Genomic DNA, 23,794 nt, shown 5'->3' with positions numbered 1-23,794 from the left:
GAAAAATATCTATTCAAGTGGTTTGCCCAATTTTTAATTGGATTTTTGTCCTTTTGTTGTTGAGTTGTAAGAATTTTTAAATATATTCTGGATATTAAGTCCTAATCAGATGAATGCTTTCCAGTTATTTTGTCTGTAGGTTGTCTTTTCACTTTTGATAATGTCCTTTGATGCACAAAAGTTTTTAATTTTGATGAAGTCCAATTAATCTATTTTTTTTTCCCTTGGTTTCTTGTGCTTTTGGTTTCATGTTTAAGAACCCATTGCTACTTAGCGTCACACAGCCTGTAAGATGCCAACACTATTATGGAGCAATTTGAAAAATATGTGTCAGAAGCTTAAGTGCCATTTGACCCATTAATTCTAATTTTTTTTTTTTTTTTTTTGGTACGCGGGCCTCTCACTGTTGTGGTCTCTCCCATTGCGGAGCACAGGCTCACAGGCTCCGGACGCGCAGGCTCAGCGGCCATGGCTCACGGGCCCAGCCGCTCTGCGGCATGTGGGATCCTCCCGGATGGGGCACAAACCCGGTCGCCTGCATCGGCAGGCGGACTCTCAACCACTGCACCACCAGGGAAGCCCCATTAATTCTAATTTTAATAATTATTTTTTATAGACAGTGTTAACTGTGGAAAAGACTACTTGCACAAAACATATATATTAAGGAGTAATTTATAGAGGCAAATGTTTGGAAATAGTGTTCAAAATAGTTTAAAAAAATCCACTGCCACATTCCGTGTCATGAAGGTTCACCTCATGTGTTCTTTTAAGAGTTTTATGGTTTAGTTCTTATGTAAGCTATTGATCCATTTTGAGTTAATATTTGTGTATGGTGTAAGATAGAGGTCCAGTTTATTCTTTTGCATGTAGAAATCCAGTTGTCCCAGCAACATCTGTTGAAGTGACTATTCTTTCCCTATTAAATGGCCTGGCACCCTTTTTGAAAATCAGTTGGCCATAGATATATGGGTTTATTTCTGAACTCAGTTCTGTTCCATTGGTTTATACATATGAGTGTCTCTGTGTCAGTACTATAATGTTTTGTTTACTGTAGCTTTAGTAGTAAGTTTGGCAGTAAAGGAAATTTGAGTCCTCTTACATTGTTCTCTTTCAGGATTGTTTTGGCAGTTCAGGGGGTGCAATTCATTATGAATTTGAGGATTGACTTTTTCCATGTCTGTTTTCATAGGGATTGAATTGAATGTGTAGATTGCTTTGGGCAGTATTGACATCCTGACTACTGTTTTTCTATCCCTTAACACCAGATGTCTTTCCATTTATTTAGGTCTAATTTCTTCCAGCAATGTTTTGTAATTTTCAGTGGAGAGTCTTACAGCTCCTTGGTTAAATTTATTCCCACATATTTTATTGTTTCAGATGCTATTTGAGATGCAGTTGCTTTCTTTTTTTTTTGTGGTACGCGGGCCTCTCACTGTCGTGGCCTCTCCTGTTGCGGAGCACAGGCTCCGGATGCGCAGGCTTAGCGGCCATGGCTTACGGGCCCAGACGCTCCGTGGCATGTGGGATCTTCCCCGACCGGGGCACGAAGCCGTGTCCCCTGCATCGGCAGGCGGACTCTCAACCACTGCGCCACCTGGGAAGCCCTGCAGTTGCTTTCTTAATTTCCTTTTTCACTTGTTCATTGTTGGTGTATAGAAGCAGAGCAGATTCTTGTGTGTTAATCTCATACTCTGTAATTTAGTTGGATTAATTTGTTAGCACTAATAGCTTTCTTGTAGAATCTTTGATTGCTTCTATATATAGGATCATTTCATCTGCAAATAGAGATAGTTCTACTTCTACCTTTCCAATTTGAATTATTTTTATTTCTTGTTTAATTGCTCTGGTAGAATTTAAGGTACAGTGTTGAATAACAGTGGTGAAACCAGGCATTCTTGTATCATTCCTGATCTAAGGGGGAACGATTTTCAGTCATTTACCATTGTATATAATGATAACTGTGGGTTTTTCACACATGCCCTTTTTCATGTTGAGGAACCAATAATTTTAGCATTCATTTTTGTTAAACAATTTTATTTTTAATTCAAATGTATTATTGAATTTTTCAGATGAAAGTGGTGGTACTCAAGAGTATCAGAGCTTTCAAACTTAATATGATTGAGGAAAAAAAATCACTCTTGTTAAAATTGGTGACATATGCTAGAGTTCAGGTTTGAGGGAAAAGAATAAATTTAATATATATACAAAATACTGGAAATAACTGTTAAAAACCACTTCAAAGATAAAGAGGGATTACAGATTTCACATATACTTATTATATGTATGTGTATATAGGTTTCCTTCTGTATTTGAACATACCCCATTTCTAGGTGAAGAACCAGCTACCTTAGGACACATCTTGATAACAGATACACGGAATAGATCAAGATAAAGCACAGATGCTCACAGATACAGTTCAAAACTGTGGTGACCTGCCTAAACAAAATGTGTCACAAAGAGATGTACACCAAGACACATCATAATTAAAATGTTAAAAGCTAAGCATAAAGAGAGAATTCTAAAGACAGCAAGAGGAAAACAAAGAGTCATAACATAATAGATACCCCTTAAAGCTGTCAGCTGATTTCTCTGCCAGAACTTTGCCGACCAGAAGGCTGTCGAGTTACATATTCAAAGTGCCGAAAGGGAAAATCTGTTGTCATTATACTTTTGTCAAGGCCCATAGAATATTCAACACCAAGAATGAACCCTAATGGTTCTGATGGACTTTGGGTGATAACGTGTCAATGCAAGCTCAGCAACCATAATAAATGTATCTCTCTGGTTTGGGACGTTGCTAAAAAAACAAAAACAAACAACAAACAAAAAACTGTGATGACCTGACGCTGAGATGCTGAGTGTAGTTGCTGGGGAAGGAGCTTGGCGGTGCTACTCTTGCTGTTTGGGGTACGTACTACCTCTATAACAGCTTGCTGCAAACAAATGCTGAACTCTGTTTTCACCTTTTTTCATAGAAGTGAAAATCTTCTTTGGATTTTTTTTTCAGTTAGCGAAAACAAGTACTAATAAAGTAGGTCTTTTGTAAAACTGAAGTGGTAGAAAGTAGCGTTTTTGAAAGTGGGGATACCTGTATATGTATGTGTGTATATATGTATGTGTGTGTGTGTGTATATATATATATATATGAATATGGCAAATTCATACATTTTACATACTTTTTAAAGGTTCCCAAGTGTTAGTCTCTTCACCCTCCTCTACCATGCACCAGAATGATTGATATTTAGCTTTTGAATATTAGATTTTTACTTTACAGGAATGATTGTGGATGAGTAAAGAGTACTTCCTGTGAATACAGAGCTGTGCCAAAAAGTTATTTATAGTGGCACTCAACATTACATTGCTGTTCTTTTGAAGATTTGATGTTATTTAATTATAAAAGTTATTAGAACACAATCTTATATAAAGTTATAGGGCATAATGTCTCCTTTTGGATGTAAGCAATCCAGTCATTTTTTTCCCAATAATAATCTAAGTGGCATCAGAGGCAGTCAGATTTCAAGTAGAGAGTAGTGTAGAAGTGCTTTTGTTCCCTTGCCCCAAGGAGACACTGCTTTTCTGCTGCCTAAATAGCAGCCTTAAAACCAACCAGGGGGCTTCCCTGGTGGTGCAGTGGTTGAGAGTCCGCCTGCCGATGCAGGGGACACGGGTTCGTGCCCCGGTCCGGGAAGATCCCACATGCCGCGGAGCAGCTGGGCCCGTGAGCCATGGCTGCTGAGCCTGCGCGTCTGGAGCCTGTGATCCGCAACGGGGGAGAGGCCACAACAGTGAGAGGCCCGCATACCGCAAAAAAAAAAAAAAAAAAACCAACTTCCTATCTAAGTTGGGGAGAAGGAGGCATTTTGGGGATTTGTACAGGTAGATGTGGAAAAAACCAGTTGAGAACCATTGACATACAGACATAAACCCTAGATACAACCCTAGGGTTGATTGATTTAAAATTACTTTCTATAAAAAAAAAAAAAAAAAAAAATTACTTTCTTTTCATTGGAGAAGTGTGTATTTGATACTTCCACTGTCCTTGCAGGGAAGGGATGGGAAATGAAGTAAGGAACAGTCATTTATAACAGTGATATAATAGATTACAAGCAGCCTCAATGACTATAATTTTACTTGTAAAAATATTTTAAAAGATATTTTATAGTACTAGTTTTGCTTTCATGTCCTTGCAGATTTACAGTATGACGTTGAGATTGTCTGCCTTATTTGAAGAAAAAATGAAGAAAATCTCTTCTGATTTTAAGATTGGTCAAAAATTCAGTGAAAAACTTCGAAGAAGCCAGAGGTTCAAGAGACGGCAAAATTGTAACCGTGTCAATCAGTCTAACAAAAGTATCAGGTAAATTGGTTATTGCATTCTTTGTGTGCAGTTTTTAAAAATTTCAGGTTGTGATACTTCTTTGATTTTATTAAGCTAAAAATTCTTAATCATTTTACAGTATATTCACTAAAGATAGTCATTGTTTTTTATGGCTTGAAAGCATTCTCTGCATATAGAGCTGTTGCATTAATTTTTAATTATATACATTTGTAAGCATTTAATGAAAAGCATCAACTAAATCTTCCTAAGGATTATTCAAAATATTTCTTGTCTTTTGCATAAGAATTTTTTTTTTTTAATGCAGAGGGTAAAATGATTACTGTGTATGGCTATTGAGCATTTGATCCTGTAAGGGAAAATGCCAGTTAGATGTAATGCACTCTATTTTCACTGGGGATTAGTTGTAGAGAAGAAATATAAAATGAAGGACTTATTCTCTTTATAGTAAATTAATATTAATTTATATTTTGCCATTTATGACTATGTAGCTTACATTACTATCAAATTTATAGATATTTTGACATATAGAAATATGGAAATTGAGTTTTTCAGTGTTTAGTTTGTTTTCATGTACTTTTTAAAAAATAAATTTATTTTATTTATTTATTTTTGGCTGCATTGGGTCTTTGTTGCTGCATGTGGGCTTCCTCTAGTGTGGCGATCGGGGGCTACTCTTCGTTGTGGTGTGTGGGCTTCTCACTGTGGTGGCTTCTCTTGTTGCGGAGCACGGGCTGTAGGCGCGCGGGCTTCAGTAGTTGCAGCACACAGGCTCAGTAGTTGTGGCTCACGGGCTTAGTTGCTTCATGGTATGTGCATGTCGCCTGCATTGGCAGGTGGATTCTCAACCACTGCACCGCCAGGGAAACCCATCATGTACATTTTGAATGTGCACTATACCCTTGATGGATTTCCTCATGGTTGTTCTTGGGATTATACCATGCATCTCAATTGAAAACAATCTACTTCAGGTTAATACTATTTAATTCCCATAGATACAAGAATTCTGTTCTAGTTTAGTTCCCTTCTCCTTCTTATTTGTGCTGTTACTGTCAGTTTATATCTTTATATGTTGTTTTATGAAGTTGTCTTTTAAATCAGATAAGAATAAACAAATTACTTATACTGTTATTTATATTTACTTATGTAATTATCTTTCCCAGTGGTCTTTATTTCTTTTTATAGATTTGAGTTACCCTCTGGTGTCATTTCTTTTCAACCTGAAGTCCTTTAATATTTCTTGTAAGGCAGACATGCGAGCAGTGAATTCCCTTAATCTTTGTTTATCTGGGAATGTCTTAATTTCACTTTTATTATTTAAGACTAGTTTAGTTGGCAGTGTTTTTCTTTTAGCACTTTGAATATGTCATCTTACTGCCTGCTGACCTCCAGTGTTTCTGATGAGAAGTCAGCTATTAATCTTACTGAGGTTCCCTTCCTTGTGCATATGGAGTTTTCTCTTGGTGCTTTCAAGATTTTCTTTTTGTCTTCATCTTGCAAATGACTGTAGGTGTGGATTTCTTTCCGTTTATCCTTATTGAAATTTGTCCAGCTTTGTGGATGTATAATGTTTTTTATCAGATTTGGGTGGTTTTCAGCCATTATTTCTTCAGATACTTTGTTCTGCTCCTTTTGTCTCCTTTGGGGCTCCCATATGTTGGTATGTTTAATGGTCTCCCAAAGGTCTCTGAGGCCTTCTGCATTTTTTTTCTTCATAAAGGATAGGATAAAAAGGAAAAGTTTTCACTCTTGAGCTACTATCACCTTGTCTACTGTTAAAAATCAAGTTTATGGGCTTCCCTGGTTGCGCAGTGGTTGAGAGTCCGCCTGCCAATGCAGGGGACACGGGTTTGTGCCCCAGTCTGGGAAGATCCCACATGCCGCAGAGCGGCTGGGCCCGTGGGCCATAGCCGCTGAGCCTGCGCGTGCAGAGCCTATGCTCCACAACGGGAGAGACCACAGCAGTGAGAGGCCCGTGTACTGCCAAAAAAAAAAAAAAATAAATATATATGTATATACTTACGATAAGTATATAAGCATATAATTATTTCTTTTTGTATTACCCTCCAGCTGATATTAATGGAAGTTAAAATTTTGACATAACAAGTTTGAGTTTTCCTTTTTTTATTTTTATTTTTTAATAAAAGGAGGAAACCAAGATGTTATGTTTTACAGTCATTTGTCCCCCTCCCATTTGTAGCTGACAGATTGGATTTAACACATGGAAACTGAAAGACTACTTGTCTTTAAACATGGTCTATTTACATTTGGAAACTTGAATTTTCTTGATTATGATAAACAATAACTGCTTAAAAGAACTGTGCTTTTTAAAAATTGAAGTATAGTTGATTAATTGTGGTTATCTTTAAGCTCCTAAAAGCTCCTTTGTCTTTTTGTTTTAAAGGAAAACAAAACCAAATCCTTTTGTTTTAAAGGATTATCTTTAAAAAACATGAATATTACTCAGATCTGTAATTTAAACCCAAAGATTGTCTTATCTTAAACTTCCACTGTTTTTCACCATAATCCATGGCTCAGGGGCCAATTTTGGTGAATTGGCCCTTGGATGTAAACAGATTGGTCTCAGAAAAAACTAGCTTGTTCTCTTTTTTGCCTCTCTGTTCTTTCTCTTCAGGTTTTGTCAATTTCTCCTAACTTTATACTGTCTTTAGGAATATATAAATAGGAGCCTAGAGGGAATGTTGTCATATTGAGACTCAAATTTGTAATATGGGCAGTTCCTTGGTGGCGAAGTGGTTAGGATTCCAGGCTTTCACTGGTGTGGCCTGGGTTCAGTCCCTGGTCAGGGAACTGAGAATCCCGCAAGCCGTGGTGCAGCCAAAAATCAATCAGTCAATCAAAATCAAATCACATCACAAGCTCTATTGCAGATATAACTTTAAAAAAATTTGTAATATAAATGAACGCCTGTATTACATAAATGTTGGCTCCTCTTAGCATTTAATCCAAAGAATCTAAGGTATTCAGCATGATTTTCTGTAATTGTTACTTGGATCATTTGTTCATTACTCAAATTTGGAATAAAATGATGTCAAATTTAAAGAGAACAGTAATCCATGCTAGAATAAGATGTTAATAATGAATATTTTAATGTCTTGATCATAAAGTTATTCTCAGGTTAAGTAATAATACACTTTATTTCGGCATCCTCTGTTTTGTTAAATATTGTTTTATTTTTTCTTTGACCAGAAATATCAAGCAGAAGCGCTTAAAATCTCAGGCAAAAGTAATTCCTGAGTTGGTAGGTTCTCCTGTCCAGTCTACCTCAAGTAGGGCAGCTTATTCTACAAGCCGCAAGACAAGTGCTAGTGTCTCTTCGGGTGTTACTTCTGGTGATTCTTCAGATTCAGCGGCATCATCAGAAAGAATGAGGAGAAATACACCTGTCACTCTAACAAATGGTTCTACATTATCTGGTGAGAAATGGAATGTTATATATTGACCTGTTGAGCACTCACGTTTGTAACATTGGTAGTTACTGTGGGTTTAGAGGAGAGAATAAAGAAGTAAGACATGACCTTGACATTCAAGGAACTTAAATTTAACAGCAGAGATTTAAGTAACACATGGAATAATTAGATTATATTTGATAAATACTGTTCTTTGCAAGTGGTGCTGCCACATTTTAAGCAAATTTGAATCATTCAGGTTTTAAATAAAGTGATATAAGTACCACTATTTGTGCAAAATTTGACATTTAAAAATTTCTTTAAATTAAAAAAAGGACTTGGTAATCATGTAAGTTTAAAGCTGATGACCTAGTAAATTCTAAACTGTTTATTTTATTACTATTTGGTGGTATAACTGTAGCTGACGCTGACCCTTTGTTAGCATTGTGGGAATGAGGCCATGGTGTGTACATACTTGCATATTGCTCTGAGTGATTTTGGTGACTTGTGATGATGGTATAATGATTACTGTTGTGATTTAAAATAGTAGGATCAAACAGGTAAAATGCAGCCATATTTTAGAGACTGGCAAGTCTTGCAGAAAAGTTTGGATTACTTAGTAGGGTCCCTTGTTGTGAAGGAATCACATGACGAATTCTGTTTCAGGAAGATTAATCAGTTTGGCAGTGATATGTGGGGAAGGAGAAGAATCTGGAAACATAGTCAACATGATGGGAAGTGGGATACAGTAGGAGCAGGCAGAGTGGGCAAACTGGAGAGCAATTTCAAAGGAAGGAACACGATTTGGTGACTGATACCCCTCTAACAGCCACTCTGTTCTTTGACGTAGAGTTGGGTTGTAATATGGAGCAGAATTTTGTCTTTCAACAGTATGTTCCCACTCATTTTGATGCAATATTTATTTTGTGATAGGCATGCAAGAACTGAGCCTGGATGAAGGAGCAGGAAATTTGGTTTCCTATCTTGTGCCTACACTTGTGCATATACTCATTAAGTATTATGTTGGGGGGAAATGACCTGTACTATTTAAATTATTCATCTCACACCTTTTCTACCTTTTTTTTTGTGTGTGTGTGTTGAAATGCTCTTTCTTGAGCTTGGAAGCCTGTATGGTACAACTATGCTGTTAGGAAGGGCTACTAGAAAGAGACCTGAAAGCCTACTGAAATACTGGACTTGAAATGATTGTCTTTTCTATAGGAAATACCTGTCTCATAACAGAAGGAAGAAGATAGTGGAGCTAATTAAATTTTTAATGAAAGCTTGTTTATAAAATATATAAACTGTATTTTCTGAATCCAAACCCGTATTAACATGTTACTTTCAGAAATAAGAGAACAAACTTGATTTCAGATGCTGATTATGTACCTTTTAATACCAAAATGTTATCAGCTATTCTTTGGAACAGTTTTAAAAAATATACTCTCCTCTTCAGAGTATTTTAAGAATCTGCTTTTAGTCTATTGTTACAAAATAACTGCTCGTGTGTAAAGATAGGAGAATATATGTAATGAACTGTTGATGCTTTATTTTTCTTAGAAAGTGAAATGGAAGATTCCTTAGGTACCTCTTCATCATCTTCAGCTTCAAATAGTTCAGAGGAAAGCAAAGAGAGTTCAAGAGCTCGTGAATCCTCCTTACGCAGTGGGCTGGCCAGGAGCAGGGTGACCAGAACCAGAGCCGCTAAAAGAAAAACTGGTGAGAAGAGGCTCAGTGGTACTTTGGAGAAATGTATATCAAGAGAATTCAAAAGCTAAATATTGGATGGTTTATTTATTTACTTAAAAAAATTTTTTTTTTAATTTAAATTTTTATTTATTTTTTGACTGCATTGGGTCTTTGTTGCTGCACGTGGGCTTTCTCTAGTTGTGGCGAGTGGGGGCTACTCTTCGTTGCGGTGCGTGGGCTTCTCATTGCGGTGGCTTCTCTTGTTGCAAGGAGCACGGGCTCTAGGCGTGCAGGCTTCAGTAGATGCGGCGCTTGGGCTCAGCAGTTGCGGCACGCGGGCTCTAGAGCGCAGGCTTGGTAGTTGTGGCGCACGGGCTTAGTTGCTCTGCGGCATGTGGGATCTTCCTGGACCAGGGATCGAACCCGTGTCGCCTGCATTGGCAGGCGGATTCGTAACCACTGCACCACCAGGCAAGTCCTGGATGGTTTACTGACTTAACGCATCTGCACATGATTACATGTCCTTTAGGCTTTTTTTTCTCGAGGTATAGTTGACATATAACATTATATTAATTTCAGGTGTACAATATAGTGATTTGACATTTGTGCACTTTACTGAATGGTTACTGTGCGTCACCATACAGAGTCACACAATTTTTTTTTTCTTGTGATGAGGACTTTTAAGATTTAGTCTTAGCAACTTTCCAATATGCAATACAGTATTATTAACTATACTTGCCATGCTGTACATTATATCTTCATAACTTATTTATTTTATAACTGAAAGTTTGTACCTTTTGACTCCATTTACCCATTTCACTCACTCCCTATGCACCCTACCCTCCGGCAACCACCAGTCTGTTCTCTGTGTCTATGAGCTTGTTTTTTGTTTTGTTTTTGTAGATTCCACATATAAGTGAGATCATAGGGTATTTGTCTTTCTCTGTCTGACTTACTTCACTTAGCGTAATGCCCTCAAGGTCCATCTGTGTTGTCGCAAATGGCAAGAGTCCATTCTTTTTTATGGCTGAGAAGTATTCGTGTGGGTGTGTACCTTCTTTATCCATTCATCCATTATCGAACACTTAGGTTGTTTCCATATCTTGGCTATTTGGAATAATGCTGCAGTGAGCATGGGGGTGCACATATCTTTTCACATTCATGTTTTTGTTTTCTTTGGATAAATAGCCAGAAGTGGAATTGTTGGATCATATAATATTTCTATTTGTAATTTTTTGAGGAACCTCGATACTGTTTTCTATAGTGGCTGCACCAATTTACTTTCCCACCAGCCGTGCACAGGGGCTCCCTCTCCTTCACATCCTCACCAACAATTGTTATTTCTTGTCTTTCTGATGATAGCTATTCTAAAAGGTGTGAAATGATATCTCACTGTGGTTTTGATTTGCATTTCCCTAATGATCAGTGATGTTGAGCATCTTTTCATGTGCTTGTTGGACATCTGTATGCCTCTTATGGAAAAATGCCTCTTCAGATTCTCTGCCCATTTTTAAATTGGATTGTTTGTTTTTTTGCTGTTGAGTTGTATGAGTTCTGGATATTAACCCCTCATTAGGTATATGATTTGCAAATATCTTCTCCCATTCAGTATGTTGCCATTTCATTTTGTTGATTTCCTTTGCTTTTTAGTTTGATGTAGTCTTGCTTATTTTTGCTTTTGTTGCTTTTGCTTTTGGAGTCAGATCTAAAAAATCATTGCCAAGAATGATGTCAAGGATTTTTCTACCCATGTTTTCTTCTAGTAGTATGATTTCAGGTCTTACATTCTTTAATCCACTTTGAGTTAATTTTTGTGTATGGTATAAGATAGTAGTCTAGTTTCATTCTTTTACATGTGGCTGTCTAGTTTCCCAACACCATTTATGGAAAAGACTGTCCCTCCCCATTTTTATATTCTTGGCTCCTTTGTCGTAAATTATCTGACCATATATGCATGGGTTTATTTCTGGACTCTCTATTCTTTAAACTTTTTAAATTTAGAAAGGTAAACTTGTTTTGGCATTAAAAAAATAAAGAACATCAGTACTAAAATGAAGTCATTTAAAAATGTTGAAATAAGGAAGACCTTTCTAATTTTATTGTTACTTTATTTTTAGGTCCAGTTTCTTTAGAAAATGGTTGTGGTAGAAGAGCCACTAGAAAGAGAGTCTATTTAAGTGACTCTGATAACAATTTTTTGGAGACTGGTGAAAGTCTAAAAGCCAGAGCTGGAAGTAACCGAAAAGTGCTACGAAAGTGTGCTGCTGTGGCTGCCAATAAGATAAAGTTAATGAGTGACGTAGAGGAGAATTCTAGTTCTGAAAGTGTCTGTTCTGGCCGTAAGCTGCCTCACCGCAATGCTTCTGCTGTAGCTAGAAAAAAGTTATTACATAATTCTGAGGATGACCAGAGCTTAAAGTCAGAACTTGAAGAAGAGGAGCTAAAAGATCAAAATCAACCATCACCATTGTCCAGTTCTCATGCTGCCCAGAATACTGAAAATGGAGATTCAGAGTCAGAAAGTGATTTGCGGGTAGCCCGGAAAAATTGGCATGCTAATGGTTACAAGTCCCAAACTGCAGCAACTTCTAAAACAAAATTTCTTAAGATAGAGTCTTCTGAGGAAGACTCTAAAAGTCATGATTCAGATAATGGACGTAACAGAACTGCTGGCCCATCAACATCTTCGCAGAAACCTAAGGCAGAAAGCATCTCGGAGGAAGAGGAGGAAGCAAATTCTGAACCAAGAAAATATGGTGGTAGGAGATACAACACAGGTCGCAAGAATGCTGCTTTCCTTAAAAAAGCAAAAATCTTCAGTGATTCAGAGGACTCTGAATCTGAAGCAGAAGATGGAGAAGATGGTAGATGTCATAAAATGGAAATTAACCCGAGTTCAGGGAATGTGAAGTGTGAACCTATTGCTGGGTCCCAGTGTTTTTCAGATCATGTATCTGAAACTGATCTGGATTCAGATGATGACAAGAAAACAAAAGAAAAACCAAACAATTTTATGAAAGGTAATTCAAAACATTTAACCTTGGTTCACTGATTTTTCTCACTGTCCTTTTTTTTATAACATACATGGTCTTTTCCCCCCATAAAACTTTTCTTTGCCACCTGTTTAGTTTTGCTCATGTAACAGGAAGCCTTGGCCATAGCTGTTTTTTTTTTTTTCTTTTTTTCTTTTTTCTTTTTTGCGGTACACGGGCCTCTCACTGTTGTGGCCTCTTCCGTTGTGGAGCACAGGCTCCAGACGCGCAGGCTCAGCGGCCATGGCCCACGGGCCCAGCTGCTCTGCAGCATACGGGATCTTCCCGGACAGGGGCACGGACCCGTGTCCCCTGCATCAGCAGGCGGACTCTCAACCACTGCGCCACCAGGGAAGCCTCATAGCTGTTTTTAATAGAGATTTCAGTTCTTATAATGGAATGGGGATATTGTATTGGCTATGGGCTTAAGAAGAGCAGAGGCCAGCACATTTATAAGCTGTTGGTGATAATAGTTTGAGGAGAGGAAAGAAAAGGGTGGTTGAAAGGAATGTGATAAGTAATAATAATAATAGCAGGGGCTTCCCTGGTGGCGCAGTGGTTGAGAGTCCGCCTGCCGATGCGGGGGACACAGGTTTGTGCCCCGGTCTGGGAGGACCCCACATGCTGCGGAGCGGCTGGGCCCGTGAGCCCTGGCCGCTGAGCCTGCGCGTCCAGAGACTGTGCTCCACAACGGGAGAGGCCACAACAGTGAGAGGCCCGCGTACTGCAAAACAAAATAACAAACAAACAAAAATAATAATAATAGCAGCTAAGAACAGTTACCAAGTTACCAAGCTATTTCTTATCAGGAAGTTTTTCTAAATGCTTTACATTTATTTATGAACCAGTTTAGTCTTCATATCTTTTATGAGATAAGTACTATTATTATGTCCATTTTACTGATAATACTCTGGAGCATGGAGAATTTAGATAACTTTCTGAATTAAGATTGTCCTGGTAAATGGAGATTGAAAAGTATTAAAGAGCAAGAGGCATCTAAAGCTAAGACTAACTGTAGTGTGTGATGGAACCTGTGAAGTTAAGAAGTTTCAGGGAGGCTGAGAGTGATGAGGTTGCATACTTTAGTGCAGTGACGAAGAGAGTGCAGTTTGTATTCATGTAAATAAAATACTCTAGTGTCAGGTGTTTTGTGTATATAGACAGAAAGGCATGGGATGTTATTGATGGGAGGATGTTATACTTGTGGATGGTGCTGAGGCTGAAAAAGTCACTGTTCTAAAGTAGTAAAAGCCCAACCCATTCACCGCCACCCTCTTTCCAAGTTAGAAAGAATCTCGGACTTCAGTTGTTTAAAATGTTGAACGTTTAATTCCTTTAGACTTAATCTTCTATTAAAGATTAAAAGAGTACTCTTAATTTTTAGACTCTGCATCACAAGACCATGGACAAAGCAGAAGAGTTGCCAGGAAAAGGGTCTGTTCCAGTGACTCAGACAGCAATTCGAAGGTGGTTAAGAAAGCATCAAAAGCCAAAACGGGTCTCCTAAGAGTTCCTCGAAGATGTGCCACCACCGCTGCTACTAGGATCAAGCTAATGAGTGATGTGGAAGACGTCGGTTTAGAAAATGTGTGTACTAGAAGCAAAAAGGGAAGGAAAAAGTCCCTCCATTTTGCATGTACCACAGCTAAGAAGATAGTGAGTGATTCTGAGGGAGATGTAAACTGTGACGTGCCAAACGAACAATATGGCTGTGAAGGGAAGCCACCTGAAGCCGACTCAGACGGTAGTACAAAAAGTATTAATCAGTCTTTAAATGAAGACTCAGACTCTGAAGGTATGTTGAATTCAAGACACAAGAACAGGCATACCAGTAGTCACAAAACAAATGTTGCACCTTCTAAAACAAAGAATTCCTTGATTGGGTCTTCGGAGGAAGATTCAAAAAGCCATATTCCAGGGAACGAGACTGGTAGAAAATGTTCTTCTGAGTCAACTCCGGTGCAAAAGGCTACTGCAGAGAATAACTTTGAAGAGGAACTGAATTATGGGCTACGCAGGTGGAATGGCAGAAGACTCAGGACCTATGGGAAGGCTCCTTTCAGTAAGACAAAAGTGATGCGGGATTCGCAGGAAGCAGCCGAGATGGCAGAAATGAAAAGGAAGAGACTGCATCCTGAATTGGAAAATGTGAAAGCTTCTGAAACAACAGGGAGCTCAAAGTGTGGACCTGACACTAGTCCCAAATCTGATTCAGATTTGGAGTCTGCCACTGAATCAGATGCTGACTTTACTGATGATACAAAAACCAAAAAGAGGAAAATGAAAGGAAAAGCAAAAGTAGTTAGAAAAGGTAAAACTTTTACAGCTAACGTATCTAAAACTGTGAGACGACAAAGACAAAGCAAACGTCCTAGGTTAAACGTGGATGATAATGACTGGGAGGATGTGGACTATGCAAAATCTAAAAGAGTTCTTCGGCGTTCAAAAATAAAGACGAGAAATCAGGGTAGGAGGACCGTGAGATACCATGATGGGGATGATGATAGAAGTTTAGAAAATGTGTTAGATTTTGATGATTGCACCTTATGACCTTGAGGGAAAACCAGTTCATTTAAAGAGGGAATGGACTGGAATTTATAGTGAAAGCTGGCTGTTGAAATTATTTTTTGTCCTATAATTCAGGGAATATATTTATATTTTTCTATGAAAAGTTATGAATGTGACTAAATCATGACTGTTATTTTTATTTGCACTTGCTTGCTTTTGTAGCAGCATTCAGCACAGGTGCCAAAATATGCTTCATTTTGGGGGCAGATCTACTTTGACAGTATTTACATATAGCAAGAGTTTGAAATATGTTAAACACTAGACATTCTGGTTATCAAAACCAATGAGCATTACTTTCATGGTAGCAATTGTCATACAGTTATTTTCAGAATTCGTCAAGAGGTGGTAGTTTCTAATCCCAGTCCTATTGTAGTATGAATTTCATGTGACCTTTGTTTACAGATTCTTCATAAATATTCTGTGCATACTGACATAACAATTGTGGGAGGGGTAACCATGATTAGTAGGCAAGGTACCTACCACTTTTTTCTTTCCCTGGCTACTTGAGTAGAATGCATTATACCAGATTGGTCATTTTCATTGAAATGGATTCCAATTTTTGTTTCAAAGCCCTGTTGGGTCTTTCTCTTTTTCTTTATTTTTAAGGAAAATATCATCCATTATATTTTATAAACTTGAATTTATAAAGTGCTGGTAAATTATTTTTTTTTAGCGTTTGTGCATTATAAACCTCTAAGGCCAGACCATAGTACTAGCATTTTCTTTTAAATTGTGCACTAACAAAACGCTATATAATTTGTCTTTCCAAGATCTCCTGGTTTCCATGTACGGAATTTAACCAAAATCTTGGTCTTCCATAGTCTTACTCTGTGAAATAGAGGAGTTTGTGTGCCTTAGATTTAGATAAAGTGTGTTCTTTAATAGAGTGTACAGGGCTAAAAGAGTAAATTATGTGTAATTTCCCCCTATCTCTTGAAATTGTAGAGTTGATTTTTGTTAAGAGTGCAATCACAAATCTCATTTATATAGGAAAATAGTTAAATGTCATTCTCCATCTCTTTTAGTCTCCTGCTGCCATGTGCAATCCCAAGCATTCTTTGCTGGTGCAACTAAGTATCTTTATTAGTGACCTCTAGTTTAAATCTAAGAAACTGTCATGTGTTGTTGGAACATAATTTTGAAATCCACTTAAAGCGTAACTTTTACATCATCAAATACCATAGTACACTTATTTTTGAGCCAAATATTTTTACTTGATAGGTTGTGCTACTCCAAACAGTATAGGTGGCCATTCCTAGCTTGTTTGTGCCTGAAGATGGACTTGATTCAAGTGGTTTACATATTTCGTAGCTAAAGGGGTATGTTACAGTACTCCCACCCTTTGTTATTTATTGGCCCTAACTATGTTTGGTTTCAGACAAAATTAACCCTTTTCTCCTGTGTATCCTTAAGGTGGCAGATAAGGAAAAGCATCAGACTCTGGTATCAGTGTTAGAGTGTTCTTAAGTGTTGCTACTTTATAGTTATCTTTTCCAGTTGACATGGTAGAAGGTACTTTCTCTTTCTACTCTGGTATAAGGGGAAGGATGTTCTTAGACATTACCAACTGAGGTAGGTGGTATACCTACCCCTCCTTTGGTTGTTGAGAGAGCTATCACCACTTCAAAACTATGATGCTTTTCTTCTCAAAGCTCGTGTTAACTGTATTATTAACAGATTGAGTCAGGATAATTGTCCTTGACTACTGACCTGAAAAAAATTAATGTCATGCTCTTCCTTAATTTTAAGAAATGGTGATAGATGTCGTATCCATTAATTTATTTTAACTCTTCTTAAGCTTCTCTGTTTTATATCTATTCTCAGGGTTATAACTCCATGTTTACCATCACCTGGAAAAAGGTACCAAAAAAATCCATAAATAAATATGGAATATATTCATAAGTACATCAGTTCTTTTGGTAAAATGATACTTTGACCATTTAGGCTTCATCAGTAGAACTAGTCTTATCTTTTGGACTGAATTAGCTTAATTGATTGGCTGGTCAACCGTTCATAATTGTTCATTTTGTCCAAAATGGTTAGGCCTTTGTGTGTAGAAGCAGTATTTTGGTTTCATATGAAAAACAAACAACCCCCCCCCCCCCCGCCCCAAAATTGGCCTGGTGACTTTGAAAGCATGGTTGACAATGGTAGCTTCTCAAGTTCTGAAGTAAAACTAAGGGATTATAGAAAGAATCATTTTTATGGGTTTTTTTGGTCACGGTGCTATTCCTAAGGTTAACTTTGAATATGTGACACACACTGCTAAGTACCTTTAAGGAAAATTAATAAATAATTAATAGTTCAAAATGTTTACATTGAGCACTAGAACATGTTTGACTTTTTTTCTACTTTATGTGAAATGAGCAGGGATTTAATGCACAGATGTACTTTAATATGTTTGGGATCAGTTTGTATTTTTCTTGTGAAAAAAGACAAAAGGTTACAAAGTGAATGTGAACTGATCCAGAAGTAAGTGCTATAGCTTTCAGTTGCACTTGAAGTAACTTAATGATGTATATGAAAAAAAGACTACTGTGGTTGTTTATGTCCAAAGTCCTATGATTTTATTCATTTATGGTTAAAAAAAAAAGGTTTGAGGTGTATTTAGATTTGATTTTTGATTCCTTTGAAAGACTAATTTTACCAAGCATATTAAGACAAAAAGATTTCAGACATTAAAAAAAAAAGGTGAGGTTTAAAAAAGCTTTTTTTCCCCCACTTCCTGCTTATTTAAAAAGGGTATACTGACAATGTGTAGTAACTTCTGAATAAAAGGAAAAGTTTATTCCATTTTCAGGTAATTCCTAGGGTAATCATTCTCCCTTTATTTTAGGGATTAAACCCTTTGTCAATTTAGTAATCCTTGAAAGAATGATAAAGCATTTATTTACTCACAGCTTCTAAGTTACAACAAAAAAGTTTCTTCTAGATAGTTAAGAGTTGTACCTAAAAAATAAATTAGTTTTATAATAAGAGAATGGGGGGAAATAACTTATGTTTTAGGAAAAGGCACTTCAAAACCTAGAAGTGCAAATGGGAAAAGGAGACGTAAACCAATAAACATGCCATCTGAAGGTAACTACTGTCCAAAAATAAGACACATCACTGAATCCTTCACACTCCATTGCTTGATGACTTCTTAAGTAAAAATTGTTATTTAGAGTAATGTTGGGTCCATACTGTGTTCCCTGTCCCTCTTCCAGCCTTTTTTTCTTTAGAATAATCAGAACACAGAATTTATTAACTTCACTGTATGGTATTAAAAAGTAAAATGAAAGGATTTTATTAATCTCTCCTGTCAGTACAAATTGAATTTGTGTTACCTGAAAAAAATGAGAGGTTTGTATATCAGTAGATTGCAAGAACATTGTTAAAGGTGCATACAGTATTTTTGGTTTTCCTTTCTACTCAGTTGTACTCGTTTTTTGAGTAATATTTAAATGGCTAGAAAAGGATTTTTTGCCTGCCATCTCCACTCTTTTCATTGATACCAAGTCAATATATTTACTTTATCAGGTATCTTGTGGTTGTCATCAAATCTTTTAGTTCGTACATTGTATAGAAATTATAGTTCACTTATTCTAGTATGATGGAGTTTAACAAAGCACCTTCATTGTAGAAGAACTTTCCGCCTGTTAATTATTTAAGTTATATCTCTCAACTTCTGCTGTGGGTATCAGGGAATAATAAAGCAGAAACCCTAAGAAATTTGCAACCTAACAGAATAAGACTGTCTCTTATTCTAGTATTCGGGAACACACATACCAGCTCAAATATATTTGTCAAAGCTAGGGAGAAAATGGAGCATTGTGGAAGAATCTAGTCCAACTTGATTTGTAAATGCTAATCCTACTTATAGCTCAAATTGTGAATTTAATGGAAAGAACTGAAGTGTGAAAAGTATAATGGTGAGGGCTGTGTTGTGTTTTCTCACATTTTAAGAAAAGATTTTAGAGCTGTTTCTTAAAATTATATATGTTGCCTAAGGATACATGGGAATTCTCAAAGTTAAGAGAAATTTTTACCAATCACTCATAATCTGCCAAACTGGTTCCTAATATATTGTTAATTTGGTAGAAGAATATCAAGACTCTTACTTGGTATCTCTTCAAAGATTGCCTTTATGGATTTGATGGAGGGAGGAGGGGCGGGGGCACTCACAGCATTTGAGTCCTACAGATTTGCAGGCTCTATCTTTGGCAGCATGCAAGTCGCTACAGACTATTTGTCAGGACTGATCATTTCATTGAATTTAATTATCAGTGCTACAGCATATTGTCTGGTCACACTTTAGTTTTTACATTAATTTTAAGGTAAGTTTTATCATTTATTAAAATCTTTAATGGGAATTAGGACTGTAAAGCGAAAGAGGCATTCTGAAAATTGAAATGAGATCGCACAGACTGTGGACTGCAGCAGCCAGCCCTACCTACTGTTGGTTCCACAAGGAAAATTATATAGAAATCATTACCTTTTTTGATCAGTGGTTAAATGTTAAAGGAATCTTTAATTTTTAATAGGTTGAAGTTGATTTCCTAAGTTTTGATCCACCCTTAGTCCTTGGACTGTATGGACATATTCAGTTCATCTGTAAAATTCTACCATTTTAGTGCAGCTTGTCAAAAAGGCACATCTTTAATTTTTCACTCCCACATGAGAGCTCTACTTTAACTTTTTCTAAATTAGCTCGTTATCACGACTGAGTCAGCATTGTCACCTAGGAAACAATTTTTTAGACAACTGAAGTAGTAGAGTATAATAAATTTAAGTCATCATAATTATAAGAAAAGGCTTTTTTTTTTTTAAACTACTACGAGCCTTCTAGCTGGTTAAGTCTGTGAGGTCTGCAACATCCAGTCAATTTCCATTGCAGCTCATCTTTACCTCTTATCTTAAGCAACTCTCCAACCTTTATTCATTTGTGATTTCTTCTCATGCAGGCAGAATGCAGGGCTACTGTTCGTTGGGAGCCAGGGGAAACTGGAGGGAGTCAGATGTTCTTGCAAAGGGGCTGCCGTTGGACTGTGTGGCCCTGCTGCTTTTCATTCGTAAACTAATAGAGTAGATGGAAAAGCCAGTATTTACTTCTGATATCTTCTTATCCTGCCTATGTTAGTCTGAAATGATGTTAAGATCTCTCTGAAAAAATTCATTAAGCGGATAAATGTAAGATCCCTGAATTCATACTTCATATAGTCTTTATCAGATTTTTAGAAAAAAAGTTGCAGTAGCCATCACAACTCTTGTGAGAATCATTATATGACTGTTACCAATTAATTGCTCCTAGAGATGAAAGAAAACTAGAGTCAGATTAGCTGTAGATGCAAAACAAAACAAGGTTCTGTGTACCCATCATTGAATGAATTAAAGACTTAAGTTCATGTGTTCAACCACAGAAGTGACCAGACTAGCAGAGAACAGCTCTTGGTTACAGAATTATTTCTGACAATCCCTTGACCTGACACTGCCATACTACAGACATTGACTTCTCAGTGTTACCAACTCCCCCTAGAAAAATGTTAAACCCAGCGAGTTACAGAAAACACTATTCTATAGCCCTTCTCTAAAGAGACTTTCAGTTTATGGATCTTCTGGAAATTTACGCTATAAGGAATATCAGTAGTAAATGCTATTTGCTTCCTGAGTTTTGGTCATTTCATTGCCTATCAATGAAGGAGAGAATGAAGAAAGGACATCTCATATCTGCTCTGATAAGAGGCTTGCAGGACAGAGGTTATGACTTGCAACTAAAATGTTTCCCCTTTATAGGGATTTGATTTATCCACCAATCACAGTGACCAATAATGTCTGTACTTAAAGTATATGAAATAGGCTAGCATATTTTATTTTGATTCAGACATTTTTATATTTTTCCAGTATCAAATTTGTTTCTAATACTCCCAATTGAAATGCTGATAAGATTAAAATTGTTTATGCTTCTGTAGCAGTGATATGAAGTTTACTTTGGATTTAGGAATACAATTTTGTATCATGAAGTATCATAATTGGAATATGAATGATCCTTAAAATACAGAAACTAGAGATTGCTGCTCTGAATCAGAACTGTAAGGTCTATATCTAGGTTTCTATTCACTACAGACTACGTTAGAATACATAGTGATCTCTGAGTTATAATTTAAAGTGGTCATCTAGGTAAACTGTGATGGAGCACTATTAAAGATGTAAATTTTCACTCTACTAGTGAAGTTTTTACCATACCCAAATAGGGAATCATTTACAGAAAAGCAACAATGCCTCTAGCACTCAGTGACTGTTCCAACACCTGTGGCTGACCCAAGACCATGGACAGTAGGACTTTTGGGATTATACTGATTTGTTAGTAGTAAATGACACGATCACAGATGTATTTTTAGAGCAGTATCCTCCAAAAATTTTAAGCTTGTACCCTAATACATAAATTGGACTTCTCTCTAACCCTGAATTATCCTGTATATATTTCTAAAAACTGTTTGTGATTTTCTCAAGGACAATAAAACACTTGATAATTTACTAAGTTCTCAGTAATAAAATTAACACTGACTTACATGTATGTATTATTATATTTTTAAAAGTTCCCCACTGTCATTCTTCTGTCTTCCTCAGATTGTTTTTATCTTTATGAAATTCCCATTTTATGGTCTAAGTCTTCAGAGATAACAGCTTTATCAAGTTGAAGTTGCTTATACAGTATAACTTATTCCTGTATTCTCTCTCCTCTGGACATAGTTCATATTTCCTTAAAGCATTTTTAAAAGGCTAATTATAGTTTCTTCTGTAGAATCTTAACTTTTCCCTTATTTTGGATTACAAATGTCTTAAGAGTTGGTATTACTAGGTTCCTAAGTTGTCAGTATAAGTACTTTCATCTCTACATTAAAAGAATTAAAAAAAATAAAAAGGAATTAGTTAATGCAATTTAAATCATTTTGTCCCACAGAAAATTTTAGTGTAATAGGATTTTATCTCTACCATTCAACTGGATATGTTGTTGGGAATGAACCAATTGCCGTTCTTTTTTTTTTTTTTTTTTTGCGGTACGCGGGCCTCTCACTGTTGTGGCCTCTCCCGTTGCGGAGCACAGGCTCCGGACGAGCAGGCTCAGCGGCCATGGCTCACGGGCCCAGCCACTCCACGGCACGTGGGATCCTCCCGTACCGGGGCACGAACCCATGTCCCCTGCATCAGCAGGCGGACTCTCAACCACTGCGCCACCAGGGACGCCCCAATTGTCTATTTTTTTTTTTTTTTCCAATTGTCTATTTTTAATATTTTTTTTCAACATGCAAATGGATGCAGTTTGTTGACTGATAATAGCATATCCTTATCTTACCATAAAGTACAAATTTCACCTTAATTTTGTCATATATTTTTTAAAGCTTCATCTGTTGTAGTATATTTATATTCTAGCATTTGCTTAACATTGATTTAATGTGCTAAAGATTCACTTTGAATCCAGGGTTGGTTTGCTGAGACAGTAGTTTATAATTTAAAAACATTGTTTGAAGTGGTAAAAATACCACTTTAAGCCAGTCCTCCTTTCACTCCCCAATTTCATGTGCAGGGGACTCCACAGAGCCCAACGAAGGGTGTGGAGCAGGGCCGGGGGCGGGGGGGGGGGGGGGTGGGGTGGACCTGCTGCATGGAGGGCCCCTGCCCTGCTGAGTAGCTCAGCCTGCTAAAATGCCGTTTTTGCAATGCCGTGGGACTTATATTGAGCACATCATGTCTTTAGAAATAGAATTTCACTGGAAAAGCAAAGAGAAGACTGAGGCATTTGTGGGGGGTTGCTTTTAGCAGAGTAGTTCCTAATCTACTTTGGGAGAACTTTCATGGGTCTTGGAGAAAGCACAAAGGACATCTTTGAAACGAGTTTCATAGACTTAAGGTAAAATCTGAAGGGTTTTTCTTTTGAGTGTGGAAGACCTTCCTCATAATCCTTGCTCTTTTGTTAATGAACATGTCAATCCACAGAAGCCATTTTCACCTGTCCTCATTTGCCCTTGGTGACAGAAAGATACACATCTCCCTTCACAAAAGGAAAAACTAAGAAGGCTGGTAATTTGTAGTTTCACTGCTACAGAGTAACCGTGTTGATAGCTGAGAAAACCCTTACTTTCTCTCCTTAGCAGTGAAGAGGATATAGTGGAAGTGAGTCCTCCAGATGTGTGGTGATTTCAGTATCTGCAGCCTTTCCTTATCAACTGCTGAATGTCTGGAAACATGAGGCAGGGCCCTACAACTTCACCCCCCAGCAAGACTTGTGAACCTTTAATACAGTTTTAGATAGTTTGATTCAATGGCAGCAAGACTAGATTGCCAACAGATAAGGCCCAATATTCAGGGGCTGATGAACTTCAGATGCATTTTTATCAAGAGATATTTTTGCCCCAGATACTTTTGCTCATTAATCTTGTATTTGAAACTTGAAAATATAGCATTCATATGTTGGCAAAAATGCTATGAGCCCATCTAAGCTGGTAGATGTGGAGTGGTAGGCCCAGCGCTATGAGGCAGCTCAGCACAGCCCCACTAAGATCCATCTGAGCTACCTCGGAGGCTGCCTCAGGCCACATGAAGGACCTGCCTCTCTAGTGTGCCTTTTGTCCTGCCTTTTGGCTGGTGGATCCCGTCACAGTTTCTAGCTCACAGCTACAATAACACTTCCTCAAAGGAAGCTTTCCTTGTCCCTTACGAAGTTAGGTTTCTAGAGTATTTCTCACAGCACCCTGTGCTTCCTTATACCAACTATACTTGCG

At 37.3% G+C, this 23,794-nt stretch overlaps 1 protein-coding gene across 2 annotated transcripts in view; it reads left to right on the top strand.

Moving 5' to 3' along the window:
• Positions 1-23,183, top strand: part of BRWD1 (bromodomain and WD repeat domain containing 1) — a 119,899-nt gene extending 96,716 nt beyond the window's left edge. The window contains exons 37-42 of one of the 2 annotated variants that reach the window (XM_032631477.1): positions 4,191-4,357; positions 7,547-7,773; positions 9,307-9,465; positions 11,553-12,455; positions 13,852-14,058; positions 23,173-23,183. In XM_032631477.1, the coding sequence (XP_032487368.1) occupies positions 4,191-4,357; positions 7,547-7,773; positions 9,307-9,465; positions 11,553-12,455; positions 13,852-14,058; positions 23,173-23,174 (1,665 nt within the window). In that variant the 3' untranslated portion in view covers positions 23,175-23,183. Of the gene's footprint in view, positions 1-4,190; positions 4,358-7,546; positions 7,774-9,306; positions 9,466-11,552; positions 12,456-13,851; positions 21,583-23,172 lie in introns of those variants that run through there. The other variant, XM_032631476.1, reaches the window with a different exon arrangement.
• The last annotated feature ends 611 nt before the right edge of the window (positions 23,184-23,794 follow it).

This window comes from Phocoena sinus, chromosome 4 (assembly GCF_008692025.1).
Source record: "Phocoena sinus isolate mPhoSin1 chromosome 4, mPhoSin1.pri, whole genome shotgun sequence".
NCBI classification, from domain to species: Eukaryota; Metazoa; Chordata; class Mammalia; order Artiodactyla; family Phocoenidae; genus Phocoena; species Phocoena sinus.
The sequence above is the reverse complement of the archived record's forward strand: the minus strand, read 5'-3'. Positions and strand labels throughout refer to the sequence as shown.